Genomic DNA, 17,033 nt, shown 5'->3' with positions numbered 1-17,033 from the left:
ATAATAATTGTGGGAATATTATAGCAATGTTTGAGACACTTTGGCATTTGGAGTTACACACTGAAACAAAACAAAAATGATTATGCTAATGATGAAACAAAGACATTTAGAGTAAAGCTTAGCTTATAAATACACAGAAGTTTATTGACTTTATATCTTTGAATCATTGTGTCAGATGACTCAAATTGTTCTGCCATAACACATGCAAAATGCTGGTGAACAGAAGAAGGATGTAGGCTTCTGTAAAAAAGAAAGTGATTCAGACAGTGCGAGATATGAGATTATGCACAGGTGAGACTCACATGACCAGAGAGACAAACAATGCGGCCAGTAAAATCCAGTTCTGCAGCCTGTCAAAGAAGCACTCTTAAAGGGATAGTTCACTAAAAAAAAGTAAACTCTGTCATCATTTACAAGTGGTTCCAAACCTGTATGAATTTCTTTCTTCTTCTGAACACACAAAAAAAGATACTTTGAAAAATGGCGGAAACCAAACAATTGATGGGCCCCATTGACTAGTAATTTGCCCATACTAGTCAGTAGGGCCCATTAACTCTTTGGTTACCGACATTTTTCAAAGTATCTTTTTTTGTGTGTTCAGAAGAAGAAATTCATACAGGTTTGGAACAACTTGGGGGTGAGTAAATGAAGACAGAATTTTCGTTTTTGAGTGAACTATCCCTTTAAGAGCGAAATGATCCTCATGACCCAGAAAACATTTCTACACTCCGAGATGTTCCCTCTTTCCCTCAATCCCTCTTTAAAATCGAAATATTTCTAAGACTCAAAATTGATTTAATGAATGCAAACTACAATCAATACCTGCTTTTTAAAACTGCATTTGCTAAATGTAAAACTTTAAAAAATAGTTTATTTTTCATGGCAATCAGTTTGATTCTGAGTTTGATTTCATTCATTCTAAATGGAAATAGATGTGTGACTAAAGTCTGTCTGATTTGCTGATCTAGGAAGAGCTTTTACTGTCTTACTGGCATGTCTGAAATCATCAGCTTCTGTATGTTTGCCGTCAGTCTGTCTCTGAGTCACGATGAGGGACTTTTCCTCGTGACCTCGCCTTTGTTCTGTCATTAACCAACCGGTCGTCACACTGCACCACTGAAGAAATGAACCATCTTACGATATTATAATGAGGAAGTAGGAGAGACTTCTTTAGAACCACCTTCGAGAAGTTACATGTAAATGAGGAAAGAAGTGAACCACAGATCTGGTGTATGTATTCCTGAGTGGGCCAACAAGGAAGGAAGATTAAACTAATGAAAACCTTTGACCATGGAGGGTTTTCATAATGTGATTGCATGTGCAAAATGCGATTGTGTGTCTTCACTGAATCAGCTGTTACTAAAATACATTCATGTGACCTCAAATTAAGTCAACAGTAGGCCTATATATTTAGCTTATTCCTTCTTTCCATTGCATGGTATTGAATGGGAAAACCCTCAGTCTATATACTGAGAATATAGGCTACATTTTGTAGTAGGCTAAATATCACAATAATACATTATTACACCTAATAAAATCTCTGAATATCATTTAAGTGATTGTTTGAGGTGGAGATATCACAATATTGCCTAAAAGTCCACAGGTTCATCTGTTATTTAAGTTGTTTTCATGAAAAGAAAGTATTTGACCATGTAGAAGAGATATTGTATCTCAATGGGACCTTCCTGGTTAAATAAATAAATGCTTTTAATGTATAATTACTATATTTTTGTTACAGTTCAATCAAAATATTTGAGAATGGAAAAATTATACTGATCAGTTGCAAGAACTACAATTAGTACTCATTCCATAACAAAAACGTAAGAAATTGAATAAGTTAGACATAATTAACAATTGCGAGCAAAGTGAGGAAAGTCTCAAGCAAAGAGAGTAAATATTAAAATGAAGAATTATATTTGTGTGATTTTGCATAAAAAGAATATAGGAGGAAATCTGTTAGTGTTATGTTTGAATTTAGGGGCTTCAATAAATAAATATATTAAAACATATATATAATATAATAAATATAATACAATTATATATATATATATATATATATAGATAAATAGATAGATATATAAACCTCTTAGTTTAACCTGTTTTAATAAGAATAATAATATTTATTTATTTATTTAATATAACATTTTAAATACATTTTCACACACAATTCATTGGAAATCGATAGCAGTCTGAGTGTAATAAAAATTAATCAGTTTGTCAATCCACCAGTGAAATTACATCAGCTCAGCTGTTGAAACCTTTGTTGAACCCTGATGGACTAGTTTGCTCAGCTTTATTCACTTTAGTGGAAGGGCTTTATAGTGTCATTTCAAAATGTTAAAATTAGATACCAGCTGATCTGGATAAAAGTTAGATAATATATTAGTCATAGGCAAGCAGTGTAGTGATTTAGTTTGAATCTTCCCAGTGTTACGAATCACCTCCGACACCGTCACCATGACTTGTTTAAACGTGTTTCTCTCATTCAGTGTAATTGTTCTGCCACAGGACATGGAAAATAATGCAGCCAATCAGAAGAGAGCTGTTCACTGGAAGAGGCAAGGAATTTTCCAACAACATTGAGAGTAGTAATTTTCTTCAGTAATAAGGAAACACCTTTCATTGGAAATCTTACCATTTCTGTATAGGCAATAATTTATTTAAATTTCTTGTCAAATCTTTTTAGAGCTAATTTTAACATTTTGAAATGACACTCTATAAAGCCCTTCCACTAAAGTGAATGAAGCTGAGCAAACTAGTCCATCAGGGTTCAACAAAGGTTTCAACAGCTGAGCTGATGTAATTTCACTGGTGGATTGACAAACTGATTCTTATTACACTCAGACTTCTATCATTTTCAAATGAATTGTGTGTGAAAATGTTTTACTTTACCAAGTTTTGTAACATTCTGATTCTAAAAAAACGAACATAAAATTTTTCGGCCAATAATTATCGAACTACCAACTAAAACTAAAACCAAAAAAAACATTTCCATTACTGAAATGAATTAAATGTTAATTTAAATAATTATATATATATATATATTTTTTTTTTTTTCTTTATTTTTTTTTTTAAACCCTAAAACTCACTTAACTTACTAAAACTTTAACTAAAATTAAAGTGAAAACAGAAAATCGAAAAATAAAATCTAATTGAGAAAATATTAACAAAAAATATATCAATGATCCTAAAATAACACTGGTCTCAGGTGTGTGATTCTAGAGCAATTTATTAGCAATACTTGACCTGTAAAAGTGGCATGAGCACTATTGGGTGTGTTCAGTGTTGGCAGATATTTCTCACTGAAAGTGTCCATGAGAATTGCAAGAAAGGAAAGAGAGAAACTTATACATAACAGCTGATTAAAAAAATTCTTTATTATTATTACATTAAAGTCTAAATAATTACTGAACACAAGCAACCAAGAAATCATGCAGAGCACGCATCTCCTGTTAGTAACTACTGCTAGTAATCAGTGGTTTCCACTGGTTGCGATCTTAATGATTGAGGTAGGCTGAACATGAGGGTGGGTTCGCTGCTCATTTGGTCTCCTGAGAAAGTGGCAGACAGCGCACCCTTAAAAATCTGACCCTCTTCTGGAACTGGATAGACTTCATTTGGTGGCTCCTGGATGGGGTCCATGTGTATCTCTCCGTCCTGCTGTTTCAGGTGCTGGATGATCTCTCTGGAGAGGTGATGAGGATCACCTGTGTGCTCATCTGAAAAACAGATGTATCAAATCAGTATTACGGACACTGGGCCGAACTATAGGAGAATGTTACAAGAATAACATCCAAATAAGCTTTTAAAACTCTAAAAGATTGTATTTTGAACATTTCCAGGACAAGGCTCTTAGGCCTGGTTTCACAGACAGGGCTTAGATTAGGCTTTAGTTCAATTAGGGCATTTAAACGTGCCTTAGAAAAATCATTACTGGTGTGGATCTTGAGACAAAACAATGGCAGTGACCTATTTTAAAATATGTCTGTGTAAGTTGCTTTCAGTTAAAACAGCTCAAACATCAATTTTAGTCTGAGACTAGGCTTAAGTGTTGTCTGTGAAACCGGGCATTAAAGGCCTTGCTTGTTTTATTGATCTGAATGGAATTGCTCACCGTCGAGCAGGATGAGCCGGTAACGGTTCCGGCACTCTAGGGAATTTTCCAGAATTTGGCTGAGGGTTCTGTAGAACAGCAAGACCTGCTGTTTTCGTTCTCTCTCTCCAAACCCTGCGCTGCTCTCCTGGGACATCAGATACAGCGTCCGCAGCGGTGTGGCATATTCCAGAACACAGCTATAAGTCTAGGAATAGAAACACAGAGAGAAGGTAGGAACATGCATTTACGTTCAGTGCCAGTACAGCTTTTAACCACAAGGAGATGCTGTTTTGACAGCTGAATGTTGTGTTGCCCTGCATCCCAATTTGCAAATTATCTATCATACTATCTATGCTATTTAAGTGCAGTTCATTGAAAACGTGTGACGGTAATACCTGAATGGTATATACTATTTATTGTATCTTAGTATCTTAATGTGTGCATGCATACTACACTATTAGAAGAGAAGGTTCTATATAGAACCATAAAAGGGTTCTGCCAGGTGTTTCATACCTTTTAGAGGTTCCCATCATCATTTTATGGATTTAGTTTTAATTAAATAATTAAGTTTGATTTCGTTTTTAATTGTAATTAAATGTTATGAATTAAACAGCTTGTAAACATACTTTATCTCTAGACAAATTTGAAATAACCCGTTAAACAAGAAAGTATTATGCAATCATTTAAGACATTTCTCCTTATATACTGTTGAACCTTTTTTGCATAAAGTAGAGTTACTACAGCTAACATTACAACAACACCATATCTTGGTTGTGTGAAACATAGCAAAACCGGCAGTGCAACCTCAAAATCAATGCAACCTCGTCGTCCGTTTTCAGGCTGTCCCACTTAAGCACGGGAAAGCTTTTCTCATGTTAAAGGGGGGGTGAAATGCTATTTCATGCATACTGAGTTTTTTACACTGTTAAAGAGTTGGATTCCCATGCCAAACATGGACAAAGTTTAAAAAATTAAGTTGTACGTTTGATGAAGTATTTCTGTGCCAAAGTTCTGGCGGTGAGTAAAACTGCTTCAAATGTCTGTGTGTTGTTAGCTATCGGCGCGTAAGCACCGCCCACACGGCATGCCTCCAGCCGCTCGCTTTTTTCCGGAAACTTTTTTCGGTACAGCCTATCTTTCTTTTATAAATATAATAAAACTAAAGACTTTTTGGAGATATGAAGGATGCAATACTACTCTATAGGTACTCAAGATTAACATGAGATTGACTGAAACTGAGTGTTTCACCCCCCCTTTAACATGGGGTTAAAGCTCTGGCCTGATCATAACCCTTATTTCCAACAACCCATACCCTTATTTGATATTCCTCGGACCTTTTCTCTTTTGTAATGTTTCTCAGCCATCTCTCTTTCTACAGTCTTTCTTCAGAATCTCCCTTTGGCTCACTCTCTCTCCTCCCCCATCATGAGTGGACACGCCCCCTACTGCTTATTGGCTCACCCTCTCTCCTCCCCCATCATGAGTGGACACGCCCTCTACTGCTGATTGGCTACAAATGTGTTGCGCTGCTTGGTCGGATCCACTTTCAACAGCGTTCCTCAAAAATTGTTTACTGCACCTTTAATACTGGCATACTGCCATACCACATGCTTAAAAGTATTTACTTTCTCAACAACAGAGAATTACAGACAAGAAGCATATGCATTAGCATGCAACATAGCTCTTCTCTCAATCAAAGTAAAACACCATCTTATGCTAGCTCTTCATATCATCATATTTTAGCTTTTTCTAGAAAAAGTACAGGACTACTTCCAGTATCAAAGAACTAAAATGATCAGCATTATCCCACCTTATTGTTCTGGGTGATCTTGTAGACGCTGTTCTTGTAGCTACGTTTCCGCACACCTGCTATGTCCAACTCCAGTTCTGGAAGGTTCTCGTGGAAGACCACATTAGTGTCCTCCTCTTTAGGTGTGCTTGGGACCACAGCGTTGAGTGGCAGAAGGATATGTAGACGTGAGGAGCTCAGTCTCGCCCCCGTGGAGGAATATTGGCTGATTTTGTTTTGTAAATCTGCAAGTGAAAGAACATAAAATGGAAATGAAAAGGGAGCAGAATCTTTCAAATGATCAAGTGGTTTTACAGGTTGGAGCAATTCACTTATATTCACTAATATCATGATGTATGCACATACTAAACTAACCTTGTTATGTCCAAATGCAACACATCATGTTTGAATATGTGGGCATGTGAATAATATTTGAGAGCTATGGCAAATTGAAAGATTTTCAAAGTAAAATGAGCTCTGTTAGTCAAAACTCATCGTATGGCTTCAGTAGACTTGGAATATTGTGCAAGAGTCATATTGAGAAATTGTATTGTAGTTTTTGTCCTTTTTTGAGATTCCCAGCTAACTGGAACTTTGGATAACGTTCTGGCAAGGTTCTCTCAAAGTTGTGAACAAAAGTTTTTTCAATATTTTCATGCACACATCACGGTGCGTCATTACTGCCCTCTAGAGGCGTCAACAAGCAGTGGCTCACATGTGGACTGCAAATAAATGTACCTGGAAGGATCAATTTGAGGTAGCCGATATAGAAAGACCAGGCCAAACCATGAGCCACATTCATCTTCTTCACTTCACAGATTTCTGAGATCTCCACTGGAGTAGGGCCCTGCAAACACAGAAATATAAAAGAACTGAAAATCAAACAGAGAGATCTGTTATTATTTCTTTAAATGATTTGTTATTATTATTTTATTTGACTTGCACTACTTTTTAATCGTCCATAGTAAAGCTTCAGTACTAACACACAGTTGTTGTAATTATGGTGTATAGTTGGTGTATATCATAGTCGTATAAATTATCATTGAAATTGAGTGAGATGCTTGTGCATAGAGACAGAACCTTAAGAATGACAAAAAATTACTATAATGAATTTATACAACACTTTGATAGGCTAAGTGTGCATCCCGTTGGCTAACTAAAGGTTATAAAAACACTTTATGACTGTCTTCACGCCCACTTGAACTCTGTGGCCAAATACAGAAAAATATGTTATGTAGGCTAAGTGTCAAGTGCAAAGTCTGTGTATTGAGTCAGGCCCGTACTTGTGAAATCTGGTGATGGCCAATGTCTTTATATGACAGAAATGGCAGTGCGCGTAGAATGCTAGTATGCTATTTGTCTCTGATATCTGAATGTGATTATCTGATATTTTTGAAGATACTTATCAATAAATCAATCAAACTTTATTTATAAAGCACTTTAAAACGACCGAAGTAGACCAAAGTGCTGTATATACAAAAACAGAACACATTAACACAACAATTCATTCTCATACAAAACATAAAATACAATCTAAAACAAATTAAGAAACAAAACAACAGCCAAACCATAAAACATTTAAATAAACAAAATGTCAACTTCTGGTGTTAAAGGACAAAGAAAAAAGATGGCCACTTATCTACTTGGCCACTTGAAAACCGTAAATAAGAATCGGCTTTGCCACATTTCATACTATTCCGTTGGCATCAAAGTAACTGAATCAGTTGAACAAATATATTGAATATCATAGCTAACAAAAATAAGTTCTAAGAGCGTTTTGCTAACATTCCCATTAAGTTATAAAAACGTTTAAAGCATCCTTTTTTGTGTGAATGTTAGAGAAAACATTAAAGCTTTTTTATATAAATTTTCAACTTTCTTTAGTGTGTAATGTTGCTGTTTGAGCATGAAAAAGGTCTGCAAAGTTACAAAGCACAAAGTCACTCCAAAGGGTGTTATTCTCTATATCAGTGCGCACTGTTTCTGAACTCCCTGGCTGAATCTGAAATCGCCCCATAAACCCTCAATCACTATTCCCTACGTTAGTCCACTAATACAGTTCACTTGAAGGAGTGAATGAAAATGAGTGAGCTAATTCAGACAGCCGTTGAACTTACATCGGCTGTAGGCTGGCGTAACTATCGGTAAGCAGGGTAAGCGGTTGCTTACGGGCCCGGACCAATCAGGGGCCCGCCCGCGTTGCTGGAAGATATTGATTGACAGCCGGATCCTCCTATCGCATTTTACTACTTTTAGTCTGATCGCATTTTAATTTTTTGCGAATTGATTTGAATAAATAATGACAACAACATATTTGACTGATCATTAAATAAATGTTTGAAACGAACAATGATGAATTTGGTGTAATTTGTTTCGAATTGGGACTGGGGAATCCCCGGGTGAACATGCGCATTGCATGCAAAACAGTAAAAAAAACGTTGAACTTGAGACAGATATGGAGTCGTCAAATTTTAAACACAAAAGTGGCTTTCAAAAGCGTAAACAAAAAGAAGAATTTGATAAATTAATTAATAAATTACCAAATATAGGAAGCTTAAAAAAGATGACACAGGGGGAGATCGAGATTGAGATGGAGCAAGAGAGTGAAGCGAGTAGCACCTGAAGCGACCGTTGGTAGTAGCAGCTCCGTGGTTAAATGCAGCTATAATGTAAGTGAGCATCTTTTTTATGTATTTGGACCTAGGCCTATGTGTATATAGCAGTGACAGTAACAGTAACAATGTGTTATTAACTGTTCTATAAAAACAGAACTTTTTTTTTGGTGCGCGTAGCGTCATCACGTGTTGTAGTAGGGGGGCCCGCCTTGATAATCCTGCTTAAGGGCCCTGTGTTGGCTCGTTACGCCACTGCTACACTCTCAATAACGTCCACAATGGACACCACTACAAATGGCTGTCCCTTCAAATAATGCCCTATTTGAGGGTATTGGGGTCGATTTCGGATTCAGCCCGTCAATCACCATTGTAGTCTTGAGTTTTCTTCCAGGAACACGTCACAATATTCCTCATTAAATAATTCCCACCAAAGGAATTCGCAAAAAAAGGGGGCGAGGCCTGGTTGAGTTGCATTAGTAGCCTAGTGTGTTGAAACGATAGACTGTAAAAAAAAGGATGGACGACGTCACGCATTCACTGTGAGACACACGCATTTCAAACAGTTCAACCAGCATTACTCCACACGCACACACGCTGAGGAAGGGATAACTTGTCCTGCTATAGGCCTACAATTAATGGACGAGGCGCAGGCAAACGGAGGTAAGTTCTCTGCCGAGTTCATAGCCACCCACACCAGCCAATCAAAAATTAGAATTAGTTTTTTTCCGGGAAAATTACTGTTCCCGCTGCACGTTCGTTACTAGGCAACACGGAACAGATAGACTATGCTTTTAACTTTTTAGTGTTAAATAAAATGTACCCTCGTCAGATGAAATCCTGCAGGTGTCAGTGCTTTCCCGATTCCCGTCCATGCAATAAATGTACATCCTTGAATGAGCGCGGATTTCTAGTGCATGGTTTGACCCATTTGAGAGGCGGACAAAATCATAATTTAAAATGGACTGAATAAAGCTCTCTACGAAGTACGAACTTGACGTGTGATGGCGCGATGACATGTATGCGCATGAATCATTTTTTTTACTAGCAGAATAATACAGCATCACGATACACAGTCTCACTTTTAGTTGTCTTTTAACTATTATAATATTTCAAAGGGCAAAAACATGAACTTTAATTATTGGCTTTAATTCTTCAAATCAGCTGTCACTTTAGCGCGAGGCAAGTATATAGCATTAGCTCCTTAGCCTGAGCTAACTCCATCATGTCGAGCTAGGTGGGCGTGGTTTCAGCAACCAGCACCTCAGCTCCACCCACATCCCGCCTCTTTGCCCATTTTCTGTTATCCGGGAGTGACGCACGGTGACGTGCTGCCAAGATGGTGATGGCCGGCTCCGCCCACTTTAGGCTTCAAAAATGCTCTTCAGAAACCTATGGTTGACGTCATGGACACTTTGTCCATATTTTTTACAGTCTATGGTTGAAACCATAGACTGTAAAAAAAGATGGACGACGCCCCTTCGCTCTCTTCCATTGATGAGAACTGAAGCCGCCAGAGTCCCAAGCGCTGACATATTGGAACTTGAGTCTGCGCAGTAGCGATCTCGGGACCAGACCTGCGCAGTAGTGAGTAGGAAGTAAAGCCACGAAATCAACGCTCCGCCCTCACTCTCGCAGAATGCACTCAGGGAGAGTGGATTCTGCACAATTTTTTAAAAATTGATTGCAGTACGACAAGAGGCTTGTTAAAATAAAGTAAATACAATCTCCTCAGTCCTCCAAAGATCCCGAAAAAAATGTCCGTTGGTGCTTCAGTGACTACTTCGCTCAGAGAACCTGTCAATCACAGCTGTCAATCATGACGTTACACCACCGCATCACGTAACTAACTAAAAACCAACTTATTTTTGAAACAGACACTTGAACTTACATCAGCGTGATAGAAACGACAGCAAATGAAAGAAACCACCTTTGGAAAAAAGATATTTGAAGTGTAATTTAATTGTTCTCACGTCCCGTTGAATAACACGGGGAGGCGGGGCTTATGACCTATACTAGGACCAGTCACCGGGGGGCGATCGAGACGTTTTGGCTTCACTTTTCAGGGCTTGTGCGGCACGCTTGGTTGAAACTCGCAGTTAAGGGTCGTGATATTTCCGAATCACGCTGGAAGTGGTTGACCAATCACAGCACACTGGTCCAGCCAACCAATCAGAGCTCATTGCTCTTTTCAGAAGGAGGGGCTCCATAGAGACAGGAACTAAACAGAGCTTTACTGACAGACTGGGAAGAGAGGTGCTGCAACAATGTGAAATGCCTGAAAAATGTTTTTTTTTATTTTTTTATTCAAGCATGAAAACCTATTCTAGTAGACCCAAGGGCATAATAGGTCTTCTTTAAAGTCCCCCTGCCCTTTTGTCAATAATTTTATCCCTTTAAACTCATCTTTGATCACCCAAATTACATGCCTTAAAATATCTTGAATGTAATATGCGGTTCTATGAATATACAAATTAGCCCCGCCTCCACTCACTCACACCAGCTCAGAGATCCATTCGTTGACGATAACGTTGACCTGATTGGTTACAAGGTAGTTTGTGACATCAGAAACACCAGCGATTTCAAACCACATTTTTGACACTGTCTTTGGTTCACTGTAGCTTTAAGAAAAAAATACTCCGCAATGGTGCTGACTTATGACTTTGCACATGGTTTGTCTTAAATAATATTAAAAGCTTGATTTTTCACCACAGTGGGACTTTAAGTGAATGTTTTCTGAAAACATTCGCTATTTTTTAATGTTCTCTGAACCGTCTGAAAAAAGTAGTAAGTAACTAAAGGCCCGTTCACACCAAGGACGATAACTATAAAGATAACGATAAAGATATAATTCTAAAAATCGTTCTCCATATTAAAGAATAACAGAGTTCACACCACAACTATAACGATAAAGATATGAGGAACGATATCGTTGGGATCACTTTCAGAACGATTTTTTTCCAGCTGTCGAACGATAAAACACTGACAGCCAATCAGAATCCATTCTAATTTAAAGGTCTCGTGCATTTAAAATGGATCTGGATCATCCGGGCGCGCGCGTGCTTAGAATAAAAAGACCGTTATCGGTCGTTGGTGTGGACGCATATATAGTTATCTTTATCGTTATCTTTATAGTTATCGTGTTTGGTGTGAACGGGCCTTAAGCTAAGTAACATCTAAAGAACATTAGATGAATGTCCAACTATGTTTCAGAAAAACATTCCATGAATGATGTATAAATTAAAAAAATTGTGCTAATGTTTGATAACCTTAATAAAGACCAGATAACTTCGAATGGATACTGTGCATGGAATTTTTAATTAATCATAACTAACATTTATTTTTCTTTCAGGAATAAAAATTGTATGCTTTTGAAACCTAAATGTTCCCAAAATCTTTGGCAGAAGTCAGTGTGTGTCTGAATCATGGGGAAATGAAGCTCAAGATGTCTAAATATATAAACTCATGACTTTGAGCAACAAAGTGAAGAAATCAGGATTTGATTTGTCCTAGTAACAGAAGGATTTGCTGAATTATACATTATGAAGAACCAATCATATTGGAGAAAAATGATGTAATGACTCATGTAACCTTTGCATGCTCCTATAAAAACAGTATTCTTTTTGTTGGTCGGATTCTCTCTGAAATTGGTCTGAGATGATTATAGCATATTCAAAGGCATTGTCTGGAGTCTGTCTGGTTAGTGCTGCGCAGTAAATATTACCAATAAATATTATTGAACATCGATCAGAAGATGTTTAGAGGAGTCGATTAGGAGACGAGGTAAACTAAGTCAGGTGCGTAAGGGAAAAATCTACCACAATTCTCAGAAATATTTTTGATTTGGACATTGATATTGTTCTCCTGGCATGGGATAAATCTTACCAGCACCCCCAGGCTGTTGAGCAGCAGGTAAACAGCACACATGATGGCCATGGTGCTCCACTGTTCGTGAAAGAAGGAAACGCCACCTAACATTAGCATCAGGAATACTGCACACATTCCCAGAATGACACATCCTTTAAAGCAGGCCTGGAAGATCTCATTTACTCTGCCGTGATACCTGGAAAAGAGCACATTTTCCTGAAACAATACAAAAAACACTTTCATACCAGACTGAATCTTATTCCATTGGTTTCAAACCTTTGCCTTGAATGGAAGATCCACTCCTCTGCAAACAAACACATACTGTGAATAAACGCTGCCACTGTGAGGCAAAAAGTGATCATTACTGCTCTCTCCATGAACCTGTCAGCGTCCAGCAGCCACACAAACACCAGTGTAAGAAGCCCCAGTCCAGCATCACACACCACCGGCAGCCTGCTGCGCGCTCTGGGGACGAGACCGTCCTCTCCAATCACACCAAACATCTGAACACATCACATTCACAGTTTAGACATATGTATGGCTTTCCCACTGTTGTGACAATGTCCATAACACCCAGTAATTTTGCCCCAAAGTTAGTGCACTTGTTTGCCAAAGAGATAACAGCGTCAGCGCAGAGCTCGAGATAAATATGAGACAATTATGAATTTATATATTTTTATAGTTTGTCATTTTCAACAAGCTGCAATTTTGTTTTAATATTTAGAACTTCACTTATAATTAAATAGAGTAAAGGTTATGCGTATTTGCTGTGCTGTCCTGGGAAGGGCTATGAGCTCGGAATTTGGCCCGAACCCAGAGTATTCCCCGCATCCCAAGTTGGAATATGAATAGTTAGAAGTGAGGAGATGGGGTGGTGGAGGAATGCTGGAAATGGGGTCTCTTATCTTGTTAATTGAGTTGATTACCTGAATGTGCTCCTCCAGTGTTTATTAGGTTAGTTATCTGAACGTGCTCCTTCTGAACTTTGTTAATAAAACATATCTAAAATGAAATTAGCCTTAGCAGGACAAAGGAGTAGGCCATTTTTTTCCAAACTTTGTTTAAAATGTCATTTCATCAGTGTGAATTCACCTCGCAGAACCAAACATTCCAGTCCAAACATTCCAATCAACCAATCAGATTTGAGGGACAAGTTTACTGTTTATGGGCCCTATTTTAACGATCTGCGCATGGTCTAAAGTAGGGCTGGGCGGTATGACGGTATATATCGTTACCGCGGTAGAAAATGTCAACCGTAACAGATTTTTTTATTCCGTGATACCGCGACATGTAAATAAGTGGGCGTGGTTAACTCACTTGCAGCGTGCTAGAGACTGTCACTGAGACACTGAGATTTGTCAAAGAAACACGGACAAAGCAGATCAAGAGGATCCACAAAGGAATTACGTTTTCTAAAGGGTTGTTGTTAACGTGATATTTTCAAGGAGAAAGGCGCAGCAGTCAACTAGAGCAGAGCAGCACCCGTAGGCTACAGTTTAGAGGAGTGCACGATCGCAACGGGGAAAGCATGAAGCTTACTTGACAACAACAGTTCATATATCAATATCGTAACGAATAGAAAAAACCTTAAATAATGTATAGTTGTCTGCATCTTTCTGTCTCTTATGTATAGTTACATTTCACACACGAAACTCGCATTTTAGTATAACACGCGAGTGGTTGCCGTGGTAATGAACAACGTACCTGCTTGTTAAAGCAATCCTGTATCTGAGGCAAAATTACTAAATATGCAAAATTGCAAATAAAAAATTTGCAATTAATATGCAAATAAAAAATGTGCAATTAATATGCAAATAAATTTGTCACTCAAATTAACCGATCGCATTGTAGCGATGCAAAAGACGCGCGCGTGCACGCGCACTGAGAGGGAGCGCGGTGTGTCGGTGTTCACCGAGCTATGGTAAATAATGGAGCAGTTACAAGGTGTGTATAATTTACACTACTTAGTCAACACTAACAGTAGCTGCTGTTCGGTTTTCATACTGCTGTTCTCCTAGTCACTTATGAACTTGACACTTCTGAACCTCTCTTGATTAAAGCTTTAGGTGACGGGTTGCCAGATATCACAAAAAGAACAAAACAAGCCCTTTAAAAAGCAGACATGACAAAAATGTACTGGGAAAACATTTAAACATAACTAGTATCTACTAATATCCTACCAAATTAAAAAGAAGTAACAAATTTATTATGAATAGAATAGTTCAATATAAAATATTCAGATATTATAAACTGATTGATGAAGTAAAGCAATAACATGATATTGAAAAATTATTTAGCAACACTTTATTTAAAGTTGAATTGCACCTATGAGTTGTATTTAATATCAATCAGTTGGGGGCAGTTCATCTAAAAGTTGATGAGAGTGTTTTGTTTACTATATTTAGCTATTAAAAATAGTTTACCAAATAAATAATTTACCAAATAAAAGAAAAAGAAAATTCAAACAAAGTGAAGTACTTTCCATTTCTAAAGTATTTGGGTTTATTTATTATACAAAGCCCTTTTTGTCGATTTTTCGAGAATAACTACAGATATAAATAACTATATCATGAAATATATCATTACCGTGAAATAAAATTAGTCATACCGTCAAACAGAATTTTGGTCATACCGCCCACCCCTAGTCTAAAGCGCACGGCGCAAGTGCACTTAGGGCGTGTCCGAATCCACTTTTGCTAGTTTAACGATAACGTGCAATAAACCAATCAGAGCCTCATTCTCTTTAAAAGCCAGTTGCGCTCGCACCATGGCGGATTCACTATTTACATAGTGAAATTTGCAAGCCGGAAAAACTGGACGCTTCTCTATTGAGGAAAAGGATCTGCTCGCCTGGTGTATGATAGGAGCCCCATGTCAAGTTCAGGCTTACAACCGGGGTTAGGTGCTTTTACATCAGTCTTATTCACAAATCATTTCCCTCTGATATTAGGGATCATTTATGGGTAGAGTTAGGTTTAGGGGTAGGGATAGGGTTAGGATTAAATTTTCAGACAGGAATGTTGTTCCTGGGTCAACCAAATATTTTGACCCAGGAACAAGTCTAACTCTGCAAAATCGGACGTACATTTACCACAGAATGCTTTTTAAAATGAATACATAATTTCCACCAGATGTGGTGGAAATGTTCATTATTTTAATAAAAATTATATGTGCATAACAGAATTCCCCTGTGACATATTCTGGGCCGTCCCTAACAGGCCTTAGGGATTTACTGGAATCGCAGGTTTTACAATAATGAATGCCACTCCTTATTCCACCACTAACATCTCTAAAGCTTCATTTGGAAACAGGTACTAGTTAGTGGAGCTCTTTATTTAGCCTAGAATGACCAACAGAAAGCTTAAGCCACACACGGAAGACAAAACCACAAGCGGTTGAGATTCACAGCACCTGCTGAATTTTTTATTTTTTTTCCTATTTCCAAATGTAACCACATAAATTACTGTGACACATACAAAGAATCATACATATGAAACATTACAGCAACACGACAGCTTTATCACTGTTTATAGTACAAATTATGCTAAGGTTATTGTGTGCTTGCATGCATCCATAAATATTTCCAAGAAAAGGAAGAAATGCAAGTGAAACCCAAACTGCAAAGCAGCATGTAGTACTTGGAATACAGCTAAGCAGTGCAGTTCTCTATTCCCCTTTTTAAAATGTTTTGTTGTCATACCACCAGAGAGGTCAGTTAGCATATAAATGGAGACATTTGAATACAATATTAAAAGTAAAACTAAATTGGGGAATTTAAAGATATACAATGGTCCCCAAACATATTTAGACTCTTAAGCCATATAATGTATGAATGTCATTGGATCAGATCAAATATGTTACGTTAAGTATGCTTATGCCATCTTTTACCTATTATGCTGCTTGCTTTGATATTTCCTCCTTCAATACTATAGTTGTACATTCAAAATCATAAGAAGGTTGATTATAAGACATTATAATACTTGTTCAAGCTTACCTTGAATTAGCTTTGATGGTGACCGGTTTTATTTGTGTTCTCTTTCTTCTGCTCTCTCTCTCTCTCTCTCTCTCTCTCTCTCTCTCTCTCTCTCTCTCTTTCTCTTTATTGGTTGGTACTGTCTTTTACTGTCACGACCACACCTAATTTCTTGTTCTGACAACATTCAGTTTCATATTTAGTAAATGAATAATGCCCTTCTCCAATCAACCTTGGAGTTTTCTATAGGTTCCATATGTGCTTATGGCACAAATCTCTACAAATCTACGAGTATTGAGGAGTATTAGCCTGACTTCGTCATACTCATATTCTAGGCAGAATGTGAGTCTGATACTGCTCCATAGAGCTTTGATTATGAGGCGTGTCTTAACCGAACCAGGAAAAAAAAAAAAAACTCTGCACTCAATTGGATAGACCTACAACCAATCGGAGCAACGCAGTAAGTTCTCTTTCATTCATGATTTAATAACTTTAAACAGAATCATCATCTGAAATCTGCGCGGATTATCAAAAATACTACACATTTATAGGACATAAAAGGGTCTCTGCAGCAAAAGTGAAAGTAAAAGCACAGAAAAGCACCCATTTCAATAAAAGGATATGTCAAAGTTTATATAACAGGGTCGGGAACAGACCATACACTCGCACATCTGTATAAAAGTGAAGTCAAAGCAT

The 17,033-nt window shown here is 37.6% G+C and overlaps 1 protein-coding gene across 1 annotated transcript; it reads right to left on the bottom strand.

The window, feature by feature from the left end:
- Nucleotides 1-3,357: 3,357 nt before the first annotated feature.
- Nucleotides 3,358-16,681, bottom strand: LOC311095441 (stimulator of interferon genes protein-like). The gene is made up of 7 exons (XM_084133941.1): nucleotides 16,359-16,681; nucleotides 12,641-12,867; nucleotides 12,383-12,560; nucleotides 6,624-6,732; nucleotides 5,907-6,130; nucleotides 4,115-4,301; nucleotides 3,358-3,719 (listed from the first exon to the last, which is right to left on the bottom strand). Exons 2-7 carry the CDS (start codon nucleotides 12,865-12,867, stop codon nucleotides 3,466-3,468), a joined length of 1,179 nt encoding a protein of 392 aa, XP_083990067.1. The 5' UTR covers nucleotides 16,359-16,681; the 3' UTR covers nucleotides 3,358-3,465.
- Between the last annotated feature and the right edge of the window lie 352 nt (nucleotides 16,682-17,033).

The sequence above is a fragment of the Abramis brama genome (genome assembly GCF_963993115.1).
Source record: "Abramis brama genome assembly, chromosome: 13".
Lineage (NCBI taxonomy): Eukaryota > Metazoa > Chordata > Actinopteri > Cypriniformes > Leuciscidae > Abramis > Abramis brama.
The sequence above is the reverse complement of the archived record's forward strand: the minus strand, read 5'-3'. Positions and strand labels throughout refer to the sequence as shown.